The 23,809-nt window shown below is 43.2% G+C and overlaps 1 protein-coding gene across 1 annotated transcript in view; it reads right to left on the bottom strand.

Annotated features, from left to right (window-relative positions):
• The window catches only part of UBASH3B (ubiquitin associated and SH3 domain containing B), an 806,096-nt gene that overhangs the window by 99,551 nt on the left and 682,736 nt on the right, over positions 1–23,809 (bottom strand). The window contains exon 11 of the mRNA XM_086956973.1: positions 8,532–8,676. Coding sequence (XP_086813099.1) covers positions 8,532–8,676 — 145 coding nt within the window. The remainder of the gene's footprint in view (positions 1–8,531; positions 8,677–23,809) is intronic.

The raw sequence follows: 23,809 nt of genomic DNA on the forward strand, positions 1-23,809 counted from the left end.
TATCAACATTTCCAAGGCCTTCTTATCTCACTTAGCTGTTGTATTATCTTTAAAATGATTGTATATCTATTTGTGAAATTTCAATAAAATTGTATTAATAAAAAACATTTCCAGGGCTGATTTTGGTTTCCAGTCTATACCTCACTTAAAAGGCTATAAAAAAGCACAAACATACAGATGTAGATAAAATTGAACATTTTCCAAGGCGGTAAATGCGTGAGATTGTCAAGGGGGTGATTACTGAGCAGCTCTGGTTTAAAGGGATAAAGGCACAGTGAAACACGATTAGCCCCTTCACAGGTCTTCACATTTCAGTTTACAAAAGTCTCTGCTCAGAAAATTTGGAAAGGACACGTTTCTAGTTCTGCCAAACAACACAAGTAATTGCAGTTCCAAAGGATATGCGCTCTAATCCTTAAGCCTCTGAATCTATTGTTTAACAGTTCATTAATCCTCTTGAGGCTGGCAGATGCTTGTATATCTGCCAGAGTAATTAAAAAGAACAAATTACGGAGCAGTCAATGATTTTGTGGCGCAAGTGAAACTATCGACAGGACCATTTAAATTACAATTATGCAGGCCATCGATTTGGCTTTTCAATGGGAGTACTTGTAAACAGAAGGCTGAGGGAAGCTAAACATCTGACAAAGAGCTCAATTGCATGGGATGTGCTGATCTCACATTGTTTTACCAGAACCTTGTGCACGGGCTGCCTGGCAGCCAGGTTTAGTATTGCTAAATGTTGACTAAAGTCTCCATATTGCTAATGTGTCTGATATGGGTCAATTTTTATACGTAGGATACAAAAGTGTTTGCCTTGGTGTCCTTGCGGGAGCAGCCCATCAAGGCACCAACATGTGGCATGCAATGTTTTGGATCAGGTCTAGCAGGAGTAGACCTTATTTGCGGGAAGTATGGGTCTTGTTAGAGCCTGGTGCAGCCGCGACCGGTAGTGGGAGTACCGGCCGGGTGGGGACGGGGAGGGGCATGGTGGGGGTAGTAATGTATGAATTACGACCTTTAACAGGTAAGTAAACATATAAATAAATAAAATGAATTTCGTTGCGTGCACTGCATCACCAAATGCGATGCAGTGCACGCAACAACATTTGTTTTATTTATTTATATGTTTACTTACCTGTTAAACTCCGTAATCCATACATTACTACCCTCCACCCTGCCCCTCCCCACTTCACCGCCCAGCCGGTACTCCCACTACCGGCCGCGGCTGGTCTGGTGGACAGACTATTGCATCACAAATGTGGCTGATGACCCATACACCAAATAAAAAGTGCATTATAGTCTATTGCACTAATTCAGTGGATGGGATAACCGTCAGGCTTTGACGGAGCATCCTTTCCGTCATACTCTAAGTCCTAAGTGCTCTATAGAACTCCATTTAGGCAGTTAAGTCTGAAGCAGTACTCACAATAAAAGAGGGGAAGAGGCATTAAAAACAAAAATGTAACAAGCCTAGGAACAAAAATGTCTAATAGACTTCCCTGGTCCGACCAATTCTCCTTCCCTTGCAAAAACTTAGGGCCTCATTTAGATCTTAGCAGGACTACCGTTGTCACTCTCTTTTTTCCATTCACTTCTTTGTATTTACTGCCTTGAGATATTGTCAATCACATTCTTGATCTGCACATAAGAGCATTTTAGTGTCACCCACTTTCTATTGGCTGTTTGCATCTATCCTTCCACTTCCATGGGAAGTGAATGTGGGACTATTTTACATTCTCTCATCACACATTCTAATCTTATATAACCCAATCGTTCCAGACACAAAGCAACACTTTTTAGGTCGAGCCTAAACAGCGCTTGCACTGTAGGCAATCTGTTGTATTACTTTGCAGAGTGATGGAGTATTGGCTCGGGCATGAACAGGGGCGCTGGCTCGGGCACGAGCAGGGGCATGCATGTGCGAGCGTGCCTTTATCTTGTTTCCTTCTGCATTCTATTTCATTTTAACTCTCTGTTGCTGTAGGTTTCCTTAATAGACACACAAGGGCAGCAGTACACTGTATACACTCACCCCTGTTTCTAATAGGGACAGTGCATAGCCATATGCAAATCTGTGCTGTGCCCATAAACTGCCAAGTGGCCCCATATTCCGTTTGGCACCAACCAGTTCTACTTATCCAAAAGTACTCTGTGTTGTGGGACTTGTAGATTACAAGTTTGGGTTTAAAATAGGGGTGGGTGGAATTTGCTTAGTCGCGCTACGCAAAGGTCCGTGAAACGGTAAAGAATGTCTTTGAGCACGCAAAAGTTCTGCGAACACGCGGAATTGCTTGTTCCGCCCATTCACAAAGCTTTTTTCCTGTTTGCGAATGCTGTTTGCATGCTCAGGGAGAAATATCTCGCCAACACGCACTTTGAAAGCACGAACAAGCAAAATATTCTGCGAAGCCACGGATCGCAGACTTTTTGGCAATTCAGCGTTCTCCTCGGAATGCGAAATTACCCAAATTCCTCAACTTCTGTGAGCAGAACGGAATTTACCACCCAGGACTAGTTTGAAACTCCCAGCATGTTCAGTACAACGAGGAGTGATTCAAAGTGGAACATGCGACAATCCACACAACTCAGACTGCTTTGTATCAGAGACTGCCCTGGGTTTAGTTGACGTTGCCGAGCATGCTGGGATTTGTAGATTCAGAGTTTTCATTGTACTGTCAGTAAGGACATGTCCCAAAGGTGGCCAGAAAACTGAGGGCTGCCTTTCACTCATGCTCCTGGGAGGGGCAGGGAGTGGGGAGCCAGCACTCTCTTGCACTTACACAGAGGACAGAAGGACAGTCCGGGTGCCAAGTGGCCCCATCTCACCTGCACACTCTTGGGCATTACTCGTTTTTGTAGCCAACAACCCTTAGCCACAAGAAATCCGTTGATGTAAAAGTTCCAGTGTGGAAGGTGGTGCTGCATAAGAAACCAGGACCTCTTCATGATGTCACAGATCACGTGGCACCACTCAGCAGGTTTAAATTACCCGATTTAGGGAACGAGACGAGAGAACTCCCAGCAACAGTAGGCCCAAACCAGTCTGGGCTGCTTGTGTTCCTGTTAAGAGGGAACCTAGCTTGGAACTTTGGCCTTGTCTGGAGTGTCCCCATTGGAGCAGGAGCATGACTGATTTCATATAGCTGATCCCTGAAAAGGCACAATGGGCAAAAACAGTGAACAGAAATGAAGCCAAAGAGTTTTTGCATGCACACCCTAGGTGCGACAAGTAATGCCCAGAGTAGGCTGCTGTGTTCACTGTGCAATAGGACTTAAAAACTCAAGATATTCCTCAATGATCTGGCCTAAGACAAGTGGGGCAAAACTTGTCAATCAATTCAGTCAATTAAATGTTTATTGTGTCAGCATAAAAATCCTTGCAAAATGTTTTCATAATAAAAATAATCATTCTTGACGAAATCTATTTAAAAACATTTCATACTTGGCTTCATAAGGATATGATTCATAAAATTCACCAGGCAACAAGGAAGATAAAATCAAAGCATTTCTTCAATAGAGTACATAATATAAAATGGCTTATTCAGTCGCTAAAGCATAGGAGAATGATAATAAATGAGTTAAAAACCGTTTGTATAATGCCAGATAGTAAACACTTTAAATAGTGACGGCCAGCACAGATCTGGGGTGGTGGGCGGGGGTTGCGAGGGGTTTAGGTGTTAAGGAGGTATAATTATATAAAAAAAAAAAAAATCACTTACCTCCCTGCCGCTCTCTCCCACGTCGCCTCTCCTCCGCTGAACAGGAAGCAGCCAGGCTCCCCTGAGCCAATCACAACGCTGAAATGCAGCGTTGTGATCGGCTTTACTAAACCAATCACAACCCTGCAATGCAGCGCTGTGATTGGTCTAAGCACCATGGTTCGGCGCTCAGACAGGAACTGGGGGCCTGTTCTCTGTGCAAGCTGTAATGCAGCCGGCATGGAGAACATGCTAAAGTGTGCATGACTGATTGGCCGGCCCGATAGGGCCGGTTAAAGCATCATGTGCACTTTAGTGTCCCCCACCAGTCCTCCCCTGCTCTGTCAGCAGAGAAACCCCGCCCTCATGCTACTGCATCAGGGAAGAATACAATGATAATAACATTACGTTATTATCTTTTTATTTTTCCTTTCTTTTACTGCTGCACAGCAGCAGTGGGGAGATGCTCCACGGCCTTAGCAGAGGAGCCGCCACTGAATTTCGAGCAGGGGTATAAGGAGAACAGATATTTCACAACCCAACCAGATCATCATTGGTACAAGCTATGTTAAGTGATAATATACGCCACAGAATTCAGGACTTGTGGGAGTACCCCATGCCCAAACCAAACTTCTTTTGCACTTTAGCTCTAGGTACCATCCTCGACCTGAGCGCCACTTAGTGTAGGATAAAAACAATAGTGAAATGGACATCTGATTTAAATCTGCATAGTTTCTACCAACTAGTACACAATTAAGTATAACATGCAGACAGTTATAAGGTGTCTGGAGTGGCAAACAACAGACAATTAAAATGAAATTAATGTTGCTACGATATACCAGGCAATTGCTTGCCACCTAATTTATCACAGTTAGGTGTTTTTTGTTGATATTATGCCAGCGCGTAAAATTCCATACAAAAATACCTACATGTGACATGAATGTCAGCGCTACTTCTTTATATTAAACTGCAAGCACTATCTGGTGTGGGCGAGGAGGGGTTTTGTATTGCTACTGCCAGCTGCCTTACAGCCGGTCAGGCCCCCTAAGATAGGCTGATACATTATTGAAAATGTCCTCCTTATCTATCCTATAACATAGCTCAGTCACATCTATAATACTACAAATCATGTATGACTCAGAGAGGCTATAGCCACCAAGATCAAACGGAAGTGTATTTTGTACAAGACCAAAGCAAGTGGATTACAGTGCCCCCCTCCCCCCACCCCCGAGAAATTGCAGAGAAAGTCCTCTCTTAACCGTTTTGTTTTAAGAGATATGACCTTGTTGAGAATATCCCTGGTCTAAACAAAATATATACCCACCTTCTTTGATTTGGCTATGTTTTATTCAGGTAATCCTTAAACCCCACATCAGTCCTAGAAATCAAATAAGAATCTATTAGGCCTGCAAATAAGAATCCATTAGGCCATAAGAAACTATCAGGCCATAAGAATCTGTTAGGCCATAGGAATCTATGAGGCCTCAAATCTATTAGGCGAAAACTTGTCTTTGTTTGCTCGAGTTGTGTTCTTGTTCAGAGAGTACTTAGCTTGGCATAGTGGGCACAAACCGATGGCCTGGAATATGCCCTGATTGATTAGCTGTGACTTAATGCATGCGTTCCACTCAACACCTTTGAATGTTCCTTCAGCCACTTGTTGATAATGCATGCATGTGCACCACACATAATTTACTGCTGAAGTATTTTTAATTTAGCGATCCCACAGCGGTAGATGCAGATGAATGGCTTTCTTGCACAAACTGTGTTTTCAATGTGGATTTTCTTATGCAAGATTCACTAATTCTTCACAATGTTAAACTTAGATCATTATATGCTCTCAATATCGAGATATAAAGTTCAGTTCGGTCTTGGGCCATGTTGGTTTTGATATTTTGTTTTTAATATTCAAATTCAGCTCATGATGACTTCACTAGAACAGGCCTAAAATATCTTTTTCTAAAATCCTCAATATCAAAATGGCTATGTAGATTGTTCAGAACTGTTATTAAATTCCCCCCTCAAATTCTCCCTATTTTAAACATTTCAGATCAACACAGCAGATGTCTGAGCAAATACACGCTTTTTACATACAATGGGCTTGATGAACAAAGAATTTCGCCGGCTAATGTTAAGTCAGAACCTAACTCCAGGAGGCAGACCTGAACTCTTTAAGATTGGTTAGGGCTGGATGAAACCTTCATAAATCGTGCCTATTTTATGACAAACCTTTTAAAAATTAATACTCAGAAATATGTAAGTCTAAAACAAATTTCAACCTGGTATATTTCTGACAGTCTTAGTGAACTATAGCCAAGGTGAGGGGCGGCTTTTTCCGTTATGGGAAACTGAATTGGTGATATTGATACAATTTTGGATTTCCATGAGAGTTATACAGAAGAATACGGAACAATAAAACGCAGAACAACAGTGAGTATGATCGATAGTGGTACACATCAAAGGCTCTTTTGGGCTTATTTGCAGGTTTTAGAACACTACTGGAGAGATTTGAAGAAAAATATAATATATTTCTTTAATGGTGCTAATTTCAGATTCTATGCTAAGCAAATAACCATGGGAATAATGTATAATATTTATTTTTATTCATTTGTCTGACCTACTTTATAGTAGCTGTATTCCAAATCTAGGAAGTTGAAACGTTATATGTGTATTTATGACTGAGCAACGAAGTAAAATAAGAATGTCTGTTGTGAAGGCAAAATCCATGTGTAGCCAGAAAATATTTTATCCATACTAATATAATAAAGAGAGAGCCCAAACCTTTGAGGAGGGTAATCTCAGGAACCACAGCACCAATCACAACACCCAATACAGCTTTGGAAAGGGCAGTTGCAGCCGAAGGACATAGGCTATGCAGACGCCCACCATATACATTTAAAAGGTAAAAGAACCGTGCCAGCAAAGTAGTCCCTTGTGAACGTGTCTGCATTGTGCTGTGGGCGTATGCTGGGGAAGAGACAAATGCTGGGGGGTTGTGGTACGTTCCGCCCTTCATGTCATGTCTCATATCGTGTGCTAATCCCACCCTGCTCCCTTTAAATTCCCCTACAACCCATAATCATAACCCACCCTTACTCATTAAAATACCTCAACACCCTTAAATACTAACCCATCTTAACCCTATAAATATACCCTGTACCTCAAAACCCAAACCTACCCCTGAACCCTAAAAATACCCCTGTACTCCAAAACCCAAACCTAGCCCTGAACCCCAAAAATACCACTGTAACCCAAAACCCAAACCTACCCCTGAACCCTAAAATACCCCTGTACCTCAAAACCCAAACCTAGCCCTGAACCCTTAAAATACCCCTGTACCCCAAAACCCAAATATACCCCTTAACCCTAAAAATACCCCTGTACCCCAAAACCCAAACCTAGCCCTGAACCTTAAAAATAACCCTGTACCCCAAAACCCAAACCTACTCCTGAACCCTAAAAATACCCCTGTACCCCAAAACCCAAACCTACCCCTGAACCCTAAAAATACCCCTGTACCCCAAAACCCAAACCTAGCCCTGAACCCTTAAAATACCCCGGTACCCCAAAACCCAAACCTACCCCTGAAACCTAAAAATACCCCTGTACCCCAAAACCCAAACCTACCTCTGACCCTTAAAAATAACCCTGTACCCCAAAACCCAAACTTACCCCTGAACCCTAAAATACCCCTGTACCCCAAAACCCAAACATAGCCCTGAACCTTAAAAACACCCCTGTACCCCAAAACCCAAACCTAGCCCTGAACCCTTAAAATACCCCTGTACCCCAAAACCCAAACCTACCCCTGAACCCTAAAAATGCCCCTATACCCCAAAACCCAAACCTAGCCCTGAACCCTAAAAATACCCCTGTACCCCAAAACCCATACCTATCCCTAAACCCTAAAACTACCCCTTTACCCCATAACCCAAAACTGTATCTGAACCCTTAAAATACCCAAACAGTCCAAAACATATACCTCAGTACCCCAAAACATATACCCCCTATACCCATACTTACCTTATCCAAACATTAAAAAAATACATGCTTTTACCATTCATGCATTCACAACGAATTTCGTTGTAAATGTATGCATGGTAAAAGCATATAAAATGTAATGCCATGCGTTATAATGGCATTGCGGAGTCATGGTACTTACGTAATGAAAGTATGCGGAGTGATGGTATGCGGAAAGAAAGTTGCGGAATAATGGGTGTTTACCCTCCCCGGCTAAGTACATTGGTGGCACGGCGGCCCACATCTCCAGCAACATACTCATATTTTCTCACCACCCATTTGAAAAATGCACAGGTCTCTCTCATTGATGGCCAGCACCGACATACACTTTTAGACACACCTCCCGCCACAAGTTCTAGAATTGCGAACTTTGGAGCTGGGGAGCTACGTTCGAATCTCTGCATCACCTCAACATCCTGTGATTCCAAGCAAATTACTTTGTCTCCCTGTGCCTACCAGAAATGAATGTGTTCTTCTGTAATGTAAATTGTGCTCATGCCATGTTGTCGAGTTCGCGCTATATAATAGTGCAAGGAAAAATAAAGTAGGGAAACTCGAGTTCACACACTACTGAACGCGCACTCTTAAGTGCATCAGCAGTGCACTGTGAATCGGAGTGTTTCACAGGCCTGTCACAGATAAGAAATGCTATAAAAACGAAATCCTACAAAACAATATACTACTGGCCGGCAGCAATTCATACCCGGACAACGTCGGGACGGGCTGCTAGTTTATTAATAAAACGATAACTTTTTTTTACATTGCTTCTTTTGATGCAAACATTGCATTTCGGAAATAATTACTTTGTACCTGTATGTTGTATCAACACTTAAATTTGCTGCTGTTAGCTCTGCTGGGGATAACCAGGCAGGCAGTGTAGTCCCCGAGACCCATTTCGTCCACTCAAATAAACCAGGTTCTACGCGAATCCTCATTGAATTTTCCTGTTGTAAGCCTAGAGGGAAAGACATTGGCATGAAATAAGGATCACGATCCAGTGAAATATGATAAACGGCATTTGTTGTGAGAGCGATTTCAATTACTAGACAAAAAATGTATAGTACTATTACATGACAATGGTATTAATGATCGATGAATGGACTTATTGAAAGAAAGCTGACCTTGTGTCGATGGTTGTATGTCAGATTAACGAGAACAGAAATATTGTCCTATGAAATAATTGTAGCCAAAATATCAACAACTCAAGTATCATGAAGGTAGGTATATATAAGTAAGTAATGCTTTATTATTCTTAACTACACATTATATATATATATATATATATATATATATATATATATATATATATATATATATATATATATATATATATATATATATTCACTGAAAAAAACCATAGGTTATAGACCATATATAGTTAGGAATTAGCATTTACAAAACCTTGAAAATTCACTGAAAAAACCATAGGTTATAGACCATATATAGTTAGGGATTAGCATTTACAAAACCTTATTTTACTAGCACAAAACCATTGAAATTCGCATATATAGATAGTTGCACTAACTATATATCGCGCACCCGCAATCCACTGCTCATGATGTCACATATTACATCATTCATGACATGGTCAGTGACATCACTGATGACATCACTGATGACATCTCAAATGACATCACTGATGACATCACTGAAGACATCTCAAATGACATCACTGATGACATCTCATTTGACATTACTGATCACATCACTGATGACATCATTCATGTGATAATACGATGAACCTCTTCCGACTCTAATATAACCTTAGATACACTCAGTGTAAACAGACACTCACAGACTGTCACTCATCCATGGAGTTACTCACACACCTAGTCAGTCATGCAAAGAATCAATCACACCTCCATTTCCTCAACTATACAGTTATACACACCTTACTTATTCAAACATATACTAACACACATTTACTCTCTCATACAATCCCTGATACAAGTTCACAATGATCCATACAGCCACTCACACATTCACTGGCTCTTATGCACAGTTATTTATATATGTCAACTCTCACATGTACTGTGTTTTACATATGTACTTACTTTGACATGTAGAACTGAGATATCCATTCACTCACCAATACACTCATGCACACAGTCAACCGCCCATACAGCTGTTTCCACATGCACTTTTGAAACCATACATCTAGTGAATCAACTGCTCACACATCTATGCACAGAGTCATACACCTCCCAGCCACCCACACACACACTCAGTCTCCCATACAAATACTTGGGCAACCAATCAATAACCCATATAGTTACTCATATAGCTACTGATCAACACATGCAGCAGTTTACAGAACAACAGACATAATGATGCACAAATTAAGACAGTTTAGTCACTAACCCATGCACTCAGTGAGACACATCTAATCATTCACTCATACAGTCAGTCATGCACCTACTAAATCCTTCATCCAGACACTTATATCCACTCATTCTTCAATATGTAAGACACATTTTAACTTTACAGAAACACACAGTCACTGGATGTTGTCATCAGTGATGTCATCAGTGATGTCACTGACCATGTCATGAATGATGTAATATGTGACATCATCAGCAGTGGATTGCGGGTGCGCGATATATAGTTAGTGCAACTAACTATATATGCGAATTTCAATGGTTTTGTGTGAGTAAAATAAGGTTTTGTAAATGCTAATCCCTAACTATATATGGTCTATAACCTATGGTTTTTTCAGTGAATTTTCAAGGTTTTGTAAATGCTAATTCCTAACTATATATGGTCTATAACCTATGGTTTTTTCAGTGAATTTCAATGGTTTTTTAATAGCAAATATCAAAAGCTTTAAAATGTCAAGTACGTGGTAGGTAAAAACATTTTCGTGTTTATGCACGCTGATGTGCTTTGAACGCTGCCCCCCCCTCCTCTTTTCTTTTAGGAGTATTCTCTCTTTGCAGATAGTGAAGGGTAGGTAACACAGGCCTTTGCCCCCGTTGTAACCCGTCGTGCCTGCTTCCCTCTCCATTTGATTGATTGTTATCCTAGCATTTATTGTTTTGTAATTGGTTCTCTTTTGTTCATTCTCTATTTACAAACAAGCACAGAGTCACAATACTCTGTTTAGTCTTTGCAGATAGTGAAAAATCGTTAAAACAAAAGGAATCAAGCAAAATCAGTAGGCCACTAATGGGATCTCTTTTTGACCTCGCTAAAATAGAAACATTATGAACAACCCCTTTTGAGAAATACGAAACTAGTGAGAGGAACTGAGCTCGACACCATGATGGCTGCAAGACAGCTCGGCTCCGCCGCCCACCCCACCCAAAATAACGACAAACCCTATGCAAATATTATAAATATATACAACACACCAGCAAAGTAACAGGGTAAAACGTTTTATTAAATACCTATTTACATGGCAGCCTGCTGCAACATCGATCCAAACAAGCCTTTGTATTTGGGGCTCAAAATCAACCATCAATAGTAAGATTTTCATAGGTGAGTGTAGGTTCATGATTTTCCATCCACAGACTAAAAGCCTGGAGTGGGAGTGAAAGAACAATAAGTAGGTAAGAAGGAAGGCAGAGGCTGTGGGAAGGACTCTGGATATGGTATGTTGCTTGGTCCCTGAGATGCTTCGATGTCACTGCCTTGCACAAATGGCATAAGTCCTGGATGTTGGGTGCCATAGTTGAGGGTTCCGAGCAGCGCTTGTAACACTGTCTGAAGCTTATTTGCACCTGCTGCAGCTTCACTATTCTCAAAGTAAGTGGGGGCTGTTTGTGGACCTGACTGCATTGGAAAACAATGTGATGCGGTGCCTCCCTGAACCGCTTGACGGAGGCCCCCGAGATAATTGCGCCTGCTCCACACCTTGTCCCACAATCCGTTTGACCTGAAGACACGTCCTGCGGTGCCCTGGTTCGACCATCACATATACCTGCGCCAGGAAACGGCGTGGGGTGCACTAGGTCCTTCTAAGGGAGAGGCGGCGCGAACGAGCCTCCCCCACCTCCCCAGGTGGAGGTTTCTCAGCTTCACCCCAGCGCTTCACTCGACCAGCTGACTTGCGCCCGCTCTTGCGACACAGTGCCTTGCTCGGCCAGCTGAATTGCGCCTGCTCTTGCTATTACAACGTCTCACCCGCCATCCAACGGAATTGCACCCAATCTTGCGGTACAGCGACAGGCGGCTGCTACGGAGCTCACGAAATGGCGGTCGGCTCCACAGACTTGGGCCTGGCCTACAAATATGGCTCTGGGCAACCGTGGAACTCGGACGCTTGACTGCTAGGGCATGGGCCCCATTCCCAAAAGAGTCCCCTCAGCCTTGAAGATTCTACAACATTCACCGGGACCCCCGACTCCCGCAGGCTTCCGGTGGGGAGCGGCTGCCATGATTGCTCGCGGAATGGCCACGACGGAGCCACGAGATGATGGTGTTCTCATGCTGACGCCAGCGTCAGTCTGAAACATCCAGAAACACTGTAGACTACCAATTCGATCACTTCCAGTGGAGCCCAAACGTGACCCGGTAGAGAAGAACTTGCCCTCCCCTCTTTGACTGATGATTCTTGTTGCCTGTCCCTTCTGTTGTCATTTAACAGAACTTTTTGGACTACTGAAAGGGGTTGTGTTCCGACCGCTGGTTGGTGGAGACATTTTGACTATATTCTGGACCTGCGTTGTCGCGTAATGCGTCATATGACGCGCCGCGTTAGCGCACCCGGAAGTGCTCCGGTGCGCGAGGCGCAGCTTCCCGGAAGCGATCCAGAGCGCGGCGTGCAGCGCGTAACGTAAGCATAACAGGTCATGTGACTTGTTAATAAAACTTTTCATTGGTTCATTTTACTTTTGTTATTCTAATGATGGAAGGCTTGGTCATATGACCTAAAAATAACACTTTTCATTGCTTTCGAACATTTTTTTTTCCCAAATGATGAAAGCCCCACCTTTTTTTTTCTCACTCTGACTTGTAAAGCAAAGGACCCAGATGCATTTACAGTTTACCACTAACAATGTTCTAGGCTAATGTATTTTCCCGGGAAATTTACAACTGTCCTGCAAGTAAAATATTCCTATTTCGAGAAAAAGGGCGTTTGTTCGTCCCATGAGGGAGCCGTTGAAGAAAAAAGGCTCGGCCTGCTGTCTTAGTCGCTGATAGGCATGAATATCGGATTCTTATCGATCACTTTATGTTGCAGGAGTGGAAAACACAACAGCCCTTGACCATTTATCTTTACTGCGTTCCTGCGTATTATACCTTTTAACCGTCATGTAATCGGGCTGCTTTATTTCACTTGCCTTTTACTTATTCGAAAACAGTGGCTATTATTCAAAACTTTACCAATCTAGGTACTACTACCATGTTTTGTTTTAAAAACCTTTATTGTGAAAATGTCAGTATACAAATACGGGCCTATAACCACGTGGGCCGGCCACGGAGCAAACTGGAATCGAATATGATGAGGGGACATTTACACTGTAAAAGAACGTAACGGGCGGGGCATTAGGTTGCAAGAACTAAGGTATCTAACAGTTGCGGAATCGGTGGACGTACATTTTATAATCAAAGTACGACAGGGCTAGTTACAATAAAATTATCTAGATATACATTTGCGGGCAAGTACCATGGGTGACGTTAATTCGAACTTTCAATAGTACAGTAATCAATAACACATCAGAACTTAATATCAATAGGGATGTCCAAATGTTCAATCAGTACTCGTCCCCGCCCGCCATGTGCTTCAAAACTGCATACGTATCTCGTGATATCAAGGTTGGGCAACCAGTACACAACAAGGAGTTACGAGTCCCATTTATACCGGCGTCATTTTGGGCGAGGCCCGGCAGGTCCAGGATATAATCAAAATGTCTCCACCAACCAGCGGTCGAACCAGAACACCTTTCGGCAGTCCAAAAAGGTTCTGTTAAATGACAACAGAAGAGATAGGCAACAAGAACAATCAGTCAAAAGAGGGGACGCTTTCGGGAATGGGGCCCATGCCCTAGCAGGCAAGCGTCCGAGTTCCAAGGTGTCCAAGGGCCATTTTAGTGGACCAGGCCCAAATCCAAAGAACCGGCCGCCATTTTGAGAGTCCTGTTGCAGCCACCTATCGCTGTAGCCGCAAGAGCGGGCGAAACTCAGCTGGACGGCGAGTGAAACGCTAAGAGGCGCCCCACTGCAGATGAGGTGCCTCCACCTGGGGAGGCGGTAGAGGCTCGTTTGCGCCGCCTCCCCCCACCCCTTCGGGCACCCCACGCCGACATTCGGCGCAGCATTGTAGGATGGCCACACCAGTACAACAACTTGCTGGACACCACCTCGGTGCCATCCGGATCTGGGCGCGTTGTGCTGCCTTCGGCCTACTGTAGCAGCAAGTGCGGGCGCAACTCAGCTGGACGGCGAGTAAAACGCTAAGGGGCGCCCCACTGCAGATGAGGTGCCTCCACCTGGGGAGGTGGGAGAGGCCCGTTTGCGCCGCCCCCCCCCCTCTCCCCCCGGGCACCCCACGCCGACTTCGGCGCAGCATTGTAGGATGGCCACACCAGAACAACAACTTGCTGGACACCACCTCGGTGCCATCCGGATCTCGGCGCGTTGTGCTGCCTTCGGCCTACTGTAGCAGCAAGTGCGGGCGCAACTCAACTGGACGGCGAGTGAAACGGTAAGGGGCGCCGCACTGCAGATGAGGTGCGTCCACCTGGGGAGGCGGAAGAGGCCCGTTCGCGCCGCCTCCCCCGGGCACCACACGCCGTCTTTCGGCGCAGCATTGTAGGATGGCCACACCAGTGCAACTTGCTGGACACCACCTCGGTGCCATCCGGATCTCGGCGCGTTGTGCTGCCTTCGGCCTATTCGCACATCGGTCCGCTACTGACGCCGCCTCACAGGCCAACGGATTTTGTAGGCTTTTTATAGCCCAAAGCCGCATAACAGGTCATGTGACTTGTTTATAAAACTTTTCATTGGTTCATTTTACTTTTGGTTTCCTAATGATGGAAGGCTTGATCATATGACCTAAAAATAACACTTTTCATTGGATTGAAACATTTTTTTTTCCCAAATGATGAAAGCCCCACCTTTTTTTTTCTCAGTCGGCAATCCAAAAAGGTTCCGTTAGATAACAACAGAGGGGACAGGCAACAAGAACCATCAGTCAAAAGAGGGGAGGGCAAGTTCTTCCCTACCGGGTCACGTTGGGGCTCCACCGGAAGTCATCGAATTGGTAGTCTACAGTGTTTCTGGATGTTTCAGACTGAAGCTGGCGTCAGCATGAGAGCACCACCATCTCGTGGCTCCGTCGTGGCCATTACGCAAGCAATCATGGCAGCCGCTCCCCACCGGAAGCCTGCGGGAGTCGGGGGCACCGATGACTTTTGTAGAATCTTCAAGGCTGAGGGGACGCTTTCGAGAATGGGGCCCAAGCCGTAGCAAGCAAATGTCCGAGTTCAAATGTGTCCCAGGGCCATTTTAGTGGACCAGGCCCAAATCCGAAGAGCCGGCCGCCATTTTAAGAGTCCTGTGGCAGCCGCCTATCGCTGCACCGCAAGAGTGGGCTCAACTCAGCTGAATGGCGGATGAGGCACAGTGCCGCAAAAGCGGGCGCTAAACAACTGGATGGCGAGTGAAACGCCAAGGGGCGCCCCACTGCAGCAGAGGAGCCTCCACCTGGGGAGGCGGGGGAGGCCCGTTTGTTCCACCTCCCCCCCCGGGGCGCCCCACGCCGTTTTTCGGCGCAGCATTGTAGGATGGCCAGACCAGTGCGACAACTTACAGGACACCACCTGGGTGCCGTCCAACTGGATGGTGACTGAAACGCTAAAGGGCACCCCATTGCAGCAGAGGAGCCTCCACCTGGGGAGGCGGGGGAGGCCCGTTCGTTCCGCCTCCCCCCCCCCCCCGGGGCGCCCCACGCCGTTTTTCGGTGCAGCATTGTAGGATGGCCAGACCAGTGCGACAACTTACTGGACACCACCTGGATGCCGTCCGGATCTCGGCACGTTGTGCTGCCTTCGGCCTATTCGCACAACGGACCGCTACTGACTAAAAGACAAACCAAAGCAGCTTATTGTTGCTTTGAGATGGATGTTGCAGCAGGCTGCCATGTAAATAGTTGTTTAAATTTTTTTTTTTAACGTGTTTACTTTGTTGGAGCGTTGTATATATTTATAAGTTTTAAAGTGTTATAATCCTACTACTTTGTTGGAGTGCTATATATTTTTAATGTGACACATAATTGTAAAGACTTTGATGTACAAAAAGGCATCCCTGGAATCTTCCACTTCAGGCTCGGTCCCACACACCCTTACAGTGAGAATCCCCTCCCCAATCACAATACAGGATCGTTATCAGATAGTAGGAACGCGTGTGGTGTGACGGATCTCATGAGATGGGGGCCTTGATCTACTGTAACTCCTTTGAAGAGGGGTGATTCTTTAAAGTTGGGGCCATAACCTACATCCGCACGGCTAGGTGATAGCCTGGGACCGGCCTGGACAATCAGACACAGAGGAAGAGGAGTGTCAGAGGGTGCGGTAGTGAATAGGGTGAAAGGGAGGTGTCGGGCGGGCACAGGGTGTGATTCTCATGGAAAAGCAGCGCAGATGGGGGAGGTTTATGGCCCATGCATGAGAGAGAGAGCGGGGGTGACCAGTGCGTGGGGGAGATGCTTGCGAGGGTGGGGAGCCATGCTGAGGATCGGCGGCGTGCAGAGAGTGGGTCTGGTCAAGGCATCTAAAATGGCTGCCGTGCACGACAAAAGTGTGGCATTGGAAAAAAGGCAAGATGGCGCAGACAATGTTTATCAATACGGATTAATTTATAACAATTATTTTTAACAAAATATTTACTCGCAGTGACAAAATGGCGGTCAACACTTACTGATTTCCTTCGAATCGAACGTTAACAGACGTCACGCAGCAAAAAAAAAAAAACACTCACGCGCAGCCGCTGGAAGACATGTATCAACATATATGAGCATCCTCAGCCACCCTCAGAAAACATAGGGGGTCAGGATACGTCTCCCGTACCCCCTTATACCCATTTCTCACATTGTTTTTCCTCCATCTTGTAATTTAATTAAAACGAAACACAAAATGGCGAATTCCCGTTTCGCGACCCGGTTCGCGAACCGGGAAGCGCTTCCACCGCGAAAAATCAATTTTTTTTTATTTGCCCCACGGGACCCTTTAATAACCCCAACATCATTCCTAGGGGGTCAAGAGGGGTCTACCTTGCCCCATTTTATTAAATTCCCCCTTCGTTTTTCTCCTCCTCTTGTCTCTCGATCCTACCGAGAGACAAGATGGCGGCCGTTCCGGACTGTTTAGAATGTTGACAGACACCAAAGTTCGCAAAGTTCCGTTACGCGAAAAGTTCGCGAACCGGAGCGCTACCCGGGACGCTGTCACAGATATATCTGTTTTTTAAAACGTTAATTTCTCAAAATCCACTGGAGCACATATATTGAGACCCAGCAAAGGCACATTGGGCTAACAGTCCCTACAATTTTGCCAAGTTTCGAGCAAATCCATTCAGCCGTTCGAGCTAAAAGTGAGGCCAAATGCCCTATGGAAAACTCAATGTTAAAAACGCGTTTTGGGACCCCCCTTTTTTCTCGGCCCCCCCTTGACGAAACCCCCCCAAATTTTCAGGGGCTGCTCAGAAACAAAATGTTACAAAACAGGGGTTGACCTAATTTAGTTCAAGGACCTGGGTATTCAGTAGTACAGACAACAATTGGTCCTTGACATAATTCTTACCATTGAAAACGATCATAACATTTTATCAATTTAATTCACTCCACAACAGGACTGAATCCGTAGTCTTAATTACACCGATGATACTAGCCCACATCAACAAAAAATCACACATTTGGTGCCAATAAGCCAATAAAACCAAGAAAAAGTCCAATCAGGACAGTCAATTTAATATACAATATAACAACGATTGAAAATCAATGAATCTATGTACATATATTTACATAAATCATAAGTCAAAATACACTTTTATAAAAAAGAGAACGTGCACAGAGAAAGAGATGAAGTAGGTGCTCAAGTGAATGATCAAGAGGATCAGAAAATTAGTGTAGGTCATTCATATACAAAGAAACATGAGCCTGCCCTAGGTAATGCTTGTAAAAAATACTTCTTTTTTACTAGCCTAATTCTATGTACAATTCCTTGGTCCTTAATTTGCACCAATTTGCAACAGGATTGTCCTGATTGGACTTTTTCTTGGTTTTATTGGCTTATTGGCACCAAATGTGTGATTTTTTGTTGATGTGGGCTAGTATCATCGGTGTAATTAAGACTACGGATTCAGTCCTGTTGTGGAGTGAATTAAATTGAGAAAATGTTATGATCGTTTTCAATGGTAAGAATTATGTCAAGGACCAATTGTTGTCTGTACTACAGAAACAAAATGTGCCATTTTCCTGAAAATTTCAGCCGATTCCGTCCACAAACGCCAAAGTTATTAGACATAGAATTTTCAAAAGTCCCATAGAGAAAAAATCCTAACTATATATACCTACTGGCGACCGCCAGTAGGTAATATATACATATTACCTACTGGCGGTCGCCAGTAGGTAGTTATAGTTAGGATTGTTTTCCATAGGAAATCCTCAACATTCTATTTGGAATAACTTTGGCCTTGGTGGATGAGTCTTTGCCAATTTCTCAAAGAAGATGGCTAGGTCCGCTGCGCTCCTTCCCTGAAAGTTTGGGGGGGATTGGTCAAGTGGGGGCTGAGATATAAGGGGGGTCCCAAAACGTGTTTTCTCCATGTTATTTTCCATAGGACCTTTAGACTCGGCTACAGTTCGAATGGGTGAATGAATTTATAAGAAATTTGCCAAAACTGTAGAGTCTTGTTCGCAGATTACGCTTTTTTTGGAATGGTGTAAATCCGTTCAGTAGTTGTTGAGAAAATTAAAGTTAAAGTCAATTATATATCTATAGGCGCGCACACGTGCGCGCACCCAAGCGGCTGCGCGTGAGCGGTATTTTTTTTTTGGCTGCGTGACGTCTGTTAACGTTCGATTCGAAGGAAATCAGGAAGTTTTGTCCGCCATTTTGTCACTGCGAGTAAATATATTGTTCATTTCAAAGCGTTGAAACATGGAAAGGGGAGAAGGTAGAGATTGTCTTGCTGCGTAGCTTTTCTCGGGGTGTGCAGTAAGGCCCTTAAACGCAAAAAGATATAATTTTTCCCCGAAAAAAATACGGGGTGCGCGCACCCGGTCGCGCACACCTATTTACAAGAGTGTGAAAATGGAGGTAAATCAGAAGTTTGAGTGCTTAGATATAAGGTGGCTCTGAAAAGAGCATTTGTGTTAATTGAGTGTTTTCTGCATTTATAAGTAAGTACCGATGCAGAGCCTGATGTTGCAGAGGAAGATTCTGTTTCCCTCATTCGTGAAATGAACACCGTCTCTCCTATAGACGTCTTGCATGTGGTATCGCAAGTTGTTGTGGTAAATAGAACCCATGCTATAATCTCTGAGGAACGCAGAAACAGATTTATTTACATGTCTCCTTGCTTTCTCAAATTGTGCACAATGGTGATTGGACCAATTCCATTTCTGTCTTTGGCATATATTGGAATATACCAAGGCAGATCGAGGAAAAAGTGTCATCAATTGTCGAAAGGTGTCTTTTAGAAGCATTTCCAGACCTACCCCAGTGATTGTGCCTAGATCGTTCCCACCACAGTGCACAATTATAAGGTCTGGTTCTGGGAGATGCATAAAAGTTTTCACCAATGGAATCAATTGGTGACATTTCAATCCTCTTTTGGAGATCCATGTTATGTGTACATTTGGTAAGCTGAGGTTGCAAATTCGTCTGCTTACTGCATATTTTTCACTCCAGTGAATATAACTGTGTCCTATTAGCCAGACCTTCATTTTCAAGGGATTTGTAGTCGTCCTCCGATCGGTTCTGGAAGTGGAATGGTAGTTAGAAGTTGAAATTCTAAATAAAGAAAAAGGAAGAGGCTGGGTGTGGTTTAAAAAATAAAAATGATTGGTTGATTGTAACAAGTGGAGAGTGAACAGGTTAATGTTTATGTTAAACGAAAAGTACTATTGGGTGTGAAAAAACAAGACATGTAACAGAGCTGTGTATTGGCAGGTGTTTCTGGAGGGAAAATAGTGTTCTTAGTTTGTTGTAGAACGTTAAGACATGAACTTTTGACCTGTGCCTTCAGCAAGGTGCAGAATGAGGTGTAACCATGGAAACAGACGGAGATGGCAGTTGGTGATGGGTTCACTCTTTGGTGCCTCTGCATCTGAGTCTGTTCTCTGGTGGCTGGCGGACAACTGTTTGTTATTGTGGAGATGAAAGGGTGATAAGGAGAGAAATACGACATAGCGTTTGGCCTGTAGAAGCGTGGGAGCAGTGATTAACTCTGAGTGAAGCGGAACTGTGTCGGTGCTTAGTAACAGTAAAAAAAAAATGTTAACAGTGGTATACCTGTCTTTACGGTGCGCGACCTACTAAGAAAGAGTTCACGGGCCGTATTTGGCTTGTAGGTTCTAGTATCAGTAAGTGAGGTCGAGAAAAGAAAACATTCAGGACTTTATTTATGAAGGCCTTGCGCCACCGGTGCGTTACTTTTTCCCATTCTAAAAAATGAGGCACTGGCGGCGGAAGGTCTTCATAAATAAGGTCCTCAGTGACTACAGTTAAGGTTATGTGGAACCCATGAATAGTTTTTCAATATGAAATCATTTCAGTTGAGATTATGGATTAAAAGAGAAACCGTGAATATTTGAAATGTTTATTTAGAAATGTACTATTTTAAAGGCAAATCATTATGTAATATGAGTACAGAAATTGCAAAAAACACAGTAATTGGTATTGTCAGTAGTACATGGAATACAAACGCTATAGTTGAAGAAAAATGAATATAGTTGGAAAAAAAATTGTACAGTCTTATAAGGAAGTATATTATATTTTAATAAATGGAAGAAGGTTTCTGGCCTTTCAGTTTAGGAACGATATATGAAAATGCAAGTGGTTATACATCATTACTTTATGAATCAGCTGTCTAACAACACGAAATCATAATGTCCACTGTTAGTAAAGCAAATAGGTCTGTTCTTCAAAAGAAAATATGGAAAATAACGTGAAGAATATAGAAAACCAAAAGGAAATGAGGACGTCAATGGCTTGTTTGAGAGTTATTGAAGCATTGTTTAGGCAAAATAGGTAGCTTCTGCTTGTAATAGGAAATCAGTTTTATCATTTGAAATTATGTCAGCTATCCAATGGAAAAGAGTAAAGCAGTACTGATGATCTGTTATAATCGGAGCCTCTTTTACCATCAGAGGGCAGCTCGGTGGGTTTTCGATGTAGCTCGCTGTTAGGAAAGAGTTAACCGTCCATTGTGTAGGCAAAGTATGCAGCAAGTGCCTCTAACATGAAATCATTGTTATCATCTGAAAACATGTCAGCCATCCAATTGAGAAGATGAAAGGAGCATTCATGATCTGTCATTATTGGGGCGTCTTTTACCATCATAGGGCAGCTCGGTGGGTTTTCGATGTAGCTCTCTGTTAGGAAATCTTGCGCCGCTGCGAATATATTCCAATGACCCAGAACTCCTTGTATCGCTGCAAAGGCCATAAACCGTCCGTTGTAACAAAGCTGTTCATGATCAAGTAACGGATTCATGAGGTGATTGTAATTCGGTTCAGGAGGTACCAAATTGCAGAGACATAAATCCAGGGCCCACGTGAAATCACAGCTCAGGCAATGAAATACAGGCTGCACACAGGTGAAATACGAATATCGAAATGATAATCGATATGAAGTATTCAAAGTTGAGAGTGGTAAGGTGCCGTAGTATAGAAGCATTCTCTGTCGAAATAGTTCTAAGTGGCCCGGCTCGTTTGCGAAGGCAGGAGAGACATCCATTTTGAATTTCCCAAGATGGTACAGGAAACGGCGCAGCACCGCTGGTTGTATAGCAACTCCACAGAATTAGGTCGCCGGCTATGCAGTGGAGAGGAGCAGAATGACTTGATACATTTTCTAGGAGTCTAGTCACTTATATATTGCTTAGTGGTTATTAAAAAAGTAGCTTTTTTTTAACTGGAGGATGCGTTAAAAAATAAGGGAGTGATTTGAGGGAGTTGTAAAGCAAGGTCAATTTTTTTTTACATCAATGCTGTTTTCTGTGAATGTTAGCTTAGTGAAAGATATGTGTGTGAGCAGATGCAACGTTCAGTTTTAAATGTGACAATGGCGGTCTTGTTCATGTCTTCCGATTCAAGGTCAGTATTCGCTGCCAAATACAAAGATTAAGAAACGCATGCGTGGGGTACATAGTGTGCATTCTTAAAGGAAAGCAAATGAAGGGTTATTTTTACCGCGTTAGCATTGTCGTTTAAAAAGTTATAGTGATTTCTATTATATGTAAAGAAAGTGTCACTGATGAAGACTGAAAATAAATCCTTATAAATGATACGGACTGGTGTATTTTAGAAAAGGTTTGTAACATTACATGAATTGTGGAAAAAAAATAATGTAATTGAAAGTGTATGGTTTGAAAATGAAAAGTAGAGGTTTATAGTTCATGTTTTGATAGCAGTTCTAGAGGGTCAGATGAAAGTGTATGTTTTGAAAATGAAAAGTAGAGGTTTATAGTTCACGTTTTGAAAGCAGTTCTAGAGGGTCAGATGCATGATAGATTTATTAAAAATAGAACATGTTTTTAAATAGTATTTTGGAAAAAATATGTGCCTTTATGTACTATTTACATTATGTGCCTGTTGCGTATTCTTTGAGTTTTAGTAATCCTGTGTCTTATAAGTTTTCTAGGGGCGGTTTGAGGTTCATGGTGGGTTTGGGCAGGGAGGGTAGGTTGGGGGTTTGTAATAGGGGGTTCGGCTGGGGTGGAGTGCGGAGTTTAGTGAAAAGTGAGGGGGCGGGGAGTTACAGTGTTTGGTAATGGAGCAGAGTCAGAGGACGCCACATTTGTGTTATGGGGTGCCACGGAAATATGTATTTATTCTCAGAGGTTTATTATATTAAGGATATATATTAGCATGGTGGCTCTTGTCGTTTTGTGGTTCTGTGTATGTTTATAATGCTGGCTCTGTAGTTTTTGTTTATGGACCTTATTACGACACACAGGGGACCTACGTTGCACAGTTGGAGATCAGAGACTTAGGAAATAAAACTTTATAATTGTAAGGGCTGTAAGCGATAGAAATCGCCCGTTCTCGGTGTAAAAAATATCACCGCTATTGGTGGTATTTTCTACGGTGTTAGTACTCGAAGGAGAATAGTAACATATATGTGAAATAAAATTATGTAATAGGCTCAGCATTTCACATTATCGCGTGAAAACAAAAGTTGCTTTTACATAGCAATAAGTCTCTTATAATTAAGGGACGGAGTGTATATAGTGCTATTTAGTACTCTGCTATGTGATTGATGTCGAATATTTCATAAGAGGAGGCTTTAAAAGTTTTTCGATAAACTGGTTTTCTAGGGAAGTGGGTGGAGTGTTCCGTGTAAATTGCAGAATAGAAACTAGTAAGAACCAATTGGAAGTGTTGTTTTAAAGTCACATGACTGCACATGCGTGTCTCGACGCGATAGGTGGGTGCGCGCACCCGGTCGCGCACTATAAGAAAGCGGCGAGAAAATATCAGCTAATATGCTCTTGAAGCTTGTTTTGGTACAAAGAGTTAGTTCTGAAAAGAACTTTTTTTTTTTTTTTTGGAAACAAGTGTTATGATGGTTTTGATTTCTTAAAGTTGCGACAACATTTTTCAGTATGTCATACTATCCAAATAAAGTGAAGAAATTTAACTTTTCTTGGAGCATTTATGACTCTCAATTGTGTGTTTAATTAGAGTAAAGCTTTGCTCTCCGTATACAAGAAGTTCTCCACAGTTCGTGCATTTCATGTGCACGTTCGCCAGATATGGTCTCAAGTCCATCTCAGCACTCGATGGAGATACAGGTCGTCCACCGGAAGATGTGCTGATTACTTCTGATGGTAATAGCGTGGCCTCCGTTTTTCTTGTCAAAGGTGGTCGCTCATTTTCATCAGATTCGGAAGATGAATGCGGAACGGTAGCCATTGAA

This window comes from Lissotriton vulgaris, chromosome 2_1 (genome assembly GCF_964263255.1).
Source record: "Lissotriton vulgaris chromosome 2_1, aLisVul1.2, whole genome shotgun sequence".
NCBI lineage: Eukaryota > Metazoa > Chordata > Amphibia > Caudata > Salamandridae > Lissotriton > Lissotriton vulgaris.